Consider the following 4,110-nt stretch of genomic DNA (forward strand, 5'->3'; position numbering starts at 1 on the left):
ACTGGGGGGACTGGGGAGTGACTGGGGGGACTGGGGGCACTGGAGGGGACTGGGGGGGAATGGGGGGGACTGGAGAGGGACTGGGGGCCACTGGGGCCACTGGGAGGAACTGGGAGCACTGGAGTGGAGCACTGGAAGCACTGGGGGGAGCTGGGAGCACTGGTTGTACTGGGAGCACTGGGAGCGGCGCCGGGCCGCCAGGGGGCGCTGTGAACTCCCGCCAAGTCTCGCCTCCTTGACAGCTCGCCCATGACGTCACAACCCCGCGCCGCGCCGTGACGTCACTAACGCGCCGCGCGGTGCCGGCATGGCGGCGGCGGAGCGGGACGAGGAGGCCGCGGCGCCGCCACAGAAACGCTTCTACCGGCAGCGCGCGCACTCGAACCCGCTGGCCGACCACACCCTGTGCTAGTGAGTGCGGGGACCCCCGGGAACCGCCCGGGACAGCCCGGAACCCCCCCGGTAACACCCGGCCCTGGGAGCCCCGGGACCCCGGGACGGCCCCGTGGGGCCCCGCGGCCGCCTGGAGCAGCCGGGCTGGGTCCCCGTCCCCTCCCCATCCCCTCCCGGTCCCGCCGTGCCCCCCGGTGCCCGCTCCGGTTCCCGGGCGGTGACGGCCCGGTGCCCGCAGCCCCTCCCGCCCTCAGGACATGGACTGGGCCTCGCTGTTCCCGAGCTTCTTCCCTCCCGACGCCCCCCCCGGGACCCCCCCGGCCCGCGTGGAGTTCGCAGATGTGGGGTGCGGCTACGGGGGGCTGCTCGGTGAGCCCGGGGCACCGGGGCGGGCACCGGGGTGGGCACTGAGGGTGGCACTGGGGGTTTGGGGTGGCGCTGGGGCACAGATCCCCCCACGACACCCCTGGGACCCCCTGAGGACCTTCGGGACCCCCCTGCCCATCCCGTGGTGTGGGTGAGCCCGGGGGTACCGGGGGCTGCTGGGGGGGCACGTTGGGCTGGGGGCGAGGGGGCACCGGGGGCGAGGAGGGCAGGGAGGGGCACAGTCGGGGCACGGAGGGCCCGGCGGGCAGGCGGTGCCGCGGGGCTCTCCCTCGGGGCTGTCTCTCCCCCTCCCTTCCCTCCCTCTCCCTCTCCCCTCCCTCCCCTCCCCCCCGCAGTGGCTCTGGCCGATCTCTTCCCGCGCTCGCTGGCGCTGGGGCTGGAGCTGCGGGCCAAGGTGGCCGCCTTCACCCAGGCCCGGCTGCGGGCGCTGCGGGCGGCGCAGCCCGGCCGCTTCGGCAACGTGGCGTGCGTCAGGGGCAACGCCATGAAGCACCTGCCCCACTTCTTCCACAGGGCTCAGGTGGGGCCCGGCCGCCGGGGCAGCGGGCGGGGGGCGGCTGGGAGCCCTGAGACCCCCAAACACAGCGGGCAGGGGGAATTCTGTGTGCTCTGAGCCACCCCAATACCCCCAAACCCAACAATCCCTGGGATTTCTGTCCTCTGAGCCACCCTGAGAGCCACAAACACAACAATCCCTGAGATTTCTGTGCTCTGAACCACCCCAATACCCCCAAACCCAACAATCCCTGAGATTTCTGTGCTCTGAGCCACCCTGAGAGCCACAAACCCAACAGGCAGGAGGGCTGCTGAGTACTCTGAGCCACCCCAAGACCCCCAAACCCCAACAGTCACAGAAACTTCTATGTGCTCTGAGACCCCCCAAACCCAACAGGCAGGGAGATTTCTGTCCTCTGAACCCATCCCTGAGAGCTTCAAATCCCCGAAACCCAACAGTCACAGAAACTTCTGTGTGCTCTGAGCCACCCTGAGAGCACCAATCCTTGGGATTTCTGTGCTCTGAGCCACCCTGAGAGCCACAAACCCAACAGGCAGGAGGGCTGCTGAGTACTCTGAGCCACCCCAAGACCCCCAAACCCCAACAGTCACAGAAACTTCTATGTGCTCTGAGACCCCCCAAACCCAACAGGCAGGGAAACTTCTGTCCTCTGAACCCATCCCTGAGAGCCCCAAACCCCACAGTCCCTGGGATTTCTGTGCTCTGAGCCCACTCTGAGAGCACCAAACCCAACAATCTTTGGGATTTCTGATCTCTGAGCCACCCTGAGAGCCACAAACACAACAATCCCTGAGATTTCTGTGCTCTGAACCACCCCAATACCCCCAAACCCAACAATCCCTGAGATTTCTGTGCTCTGAGCCACCCTGAGAGCCACAAACCCAACAGGCAGGAGGGCTGCTGAGTACTCTGAGCCACCCCAAGACCCCCAAACCCCAACAGTCACAGAAACTTCTATGTGCTCTGAGACCCCCCAAACCCAACAGGCAGGGAAACTTCTGTCCTCTGAACCCATCCCTGAGAGCCCCAAACCCCACAGTCCCTGGGATTTCTGTGCTCTGAGCCCACTCTGAGAGCACCAAACCCAACAATCTTTGGGATTTCTGATCTCTGAGCCACCCTGAGAGCCACAAACCCCAAAACCCAGCAGTCACAGAAACGTCTGTGTGCTCTGAGCCACCCCAATACCCCCAAACAAAACGGGCAGGGAAATTTCTGTGTGCTCTGAGCCACCCTGAGAGCACCAAACCCAGCGGGCAGGGAGATTTCTGTCCTCTGAACCCATCCCTGAGAGCTTCAAATCCCCGAAACCCAACAGTCACAGAAACTTCTGTGTGCTCTGAGCCACCCTGAGACCCCCAAACCCAACAGTCCCTGGGATTTCTGTGCTCTGAACCCACTCTGAGACCCCCAAACTGAGCAGTCAGGGAAATTTTTGTCCTCTGAGCCACCCTGAGAGCCCCAAACCCAACAGTCCCTGGGATTTCTGTGCTCCGACCAACCCTGAGAGACCCCAAACTCACAGGACCCCCCCAAAACTTCCTGAAGTTTCTGTGCCCCCTGAGAGGCCTCAAACCCAGCAGTCCCTGAAATTCCTGTGTGCTCTGAACCCACCCTGAGACCCCCAAAACCTGCAGCTTCTCCCCAACATTCCCTGGTGCTTCTGTGTCCTCTGAGACACCCCCAAACCCTCGGGGCCCTGTGGAGCACCTGAACCCCCCCTGAATCCCCCTCCCCTCCCAGGGGCACCCCTCAGCCCCCAGGACCCCTCTGGGGGGCAATTGGGGGGCACTGGGGGGTGTGGGGTGGCACTGGGGGTGGCACTGGAGGTTTTGGAGTGACACTGGAGGTTTTGGGGTGACACTGGGGGTGGCACAGGTCCCCCACAACACCCCTGGGACCCCCTCAGGACCCCCCTGCCCATCCCACGGGACCCCCACCCCCCTGGGCCGAGCTGCACTCACAGTGGGTTTGGGGGGTCTGGGGGGCTCTGGGGGGGCAGTGCCAGGGCGCTGACCCCCCCCTGGTGCTGCCCCCTTGCCCCCCAGCTCTCCAAGCTGTTTTTCCTGTTCCCTGACCCCCACTTCAAGCGCACCAAGCACAAGTGGAGAATCATCAGCCCGGCCATGCTGGCCGAGTACGGCTACGTGCTGCGCCCCGGGGTGAGCCCCCAGACCCCTGAGACCCCCGGCGCCCCCCCTGCACCGCCGTGTTCCGCCGCCGCCCCGACCCCCCCGCGGCGCCGTGACCCCCCCGCTGCCGCCGCCGCGTTTCCAATAAAGCCGCCAAACGTCGCCACGGCTGCTCGGGGCGGTCCCGGTGCCGGGAATGGCCCCGGCCCCGAGCCTGGCGCCGGTCCTGCCTCAGTTTCCCCATCGCAGAAAGCCCCGCGGTGGCGGTGCCGCCCCCCCCCGCTCCGGGGGCTTTCCGGTGCTGCCGGCCGGGAATTCCCGGGAATCCGGTACCGGGGGGGTGGGGGAGCCGCGTGTGCCCCCCGGGACCGGCCCCGGCACCCCCAAAGCACCCCCGGGGGCTGCGGCCGGAGTGGGGGTCACGGGGGGGTCACCGGGAATTTGGGGTACCGGGGGGGTCACCGGGGAGGTTCTGGGGTGCCGGGAGTGTCACTGGGGGGATTCTGGGGGGCTCAGGGGTTTGGGGGTGTCACTGAGGATTTGGGGTGCCAGCGGTGTCACTGGGGTTTGGGGGTCACCGGGGGAGTTCGGGGGTTCTGGGGGTGTCACCGAGAGGGGTTCTGGGGGTGTCACCAGCGCGTTTTAGGGTGCCGGGCTGTCACTGAGTGGAGTTTGGGCTTC

At 66.6% G+C, this 4,110-nt stretch overlaps 1 protein-coding gene across 1 annotated transcript; it reads left to right on the plus strand.

Moving 5' to 3' along the window:
- Window positions 1–186: 186 nt before the first annotated feature.
- LOC120499471 (tRNA (guanine-N(7)-)-methyltransferase-like) lies at window positions 187–3,758 on the plus strand (the record flags this gene model as incomplete). Its single annotated transcript, XM_039703232.1, has 4 exons — window positions 187–411; window positions 632–762; window positions 1,116–1,300; window positions 3,346–3,758. Coding segments are annotated over exons 1-4 (833 nt in total), but the record flags the coding sequence as incomplete, so codon positions are not given.
- Between the last annotated feature and the right edge of the window lie 352 nt (window positions 3,759–4,110).

The sequence above is a fragment of the Passer montanus genome, unplaced genomic scaffold, assembly GCF_014805655.1.
Source record: "Passer montanus isolate IOZ18808 unplaced genomic scaffold, ASM1480565v1 scaffold161, whole genome shotgun sequence".
In the NCBI taxonomy this organism is placed as follows: Eukaryota; Metazoa; Chordata; class Aves; order Passeriformes; family Passeridae; genus Passer; species Passer montanus.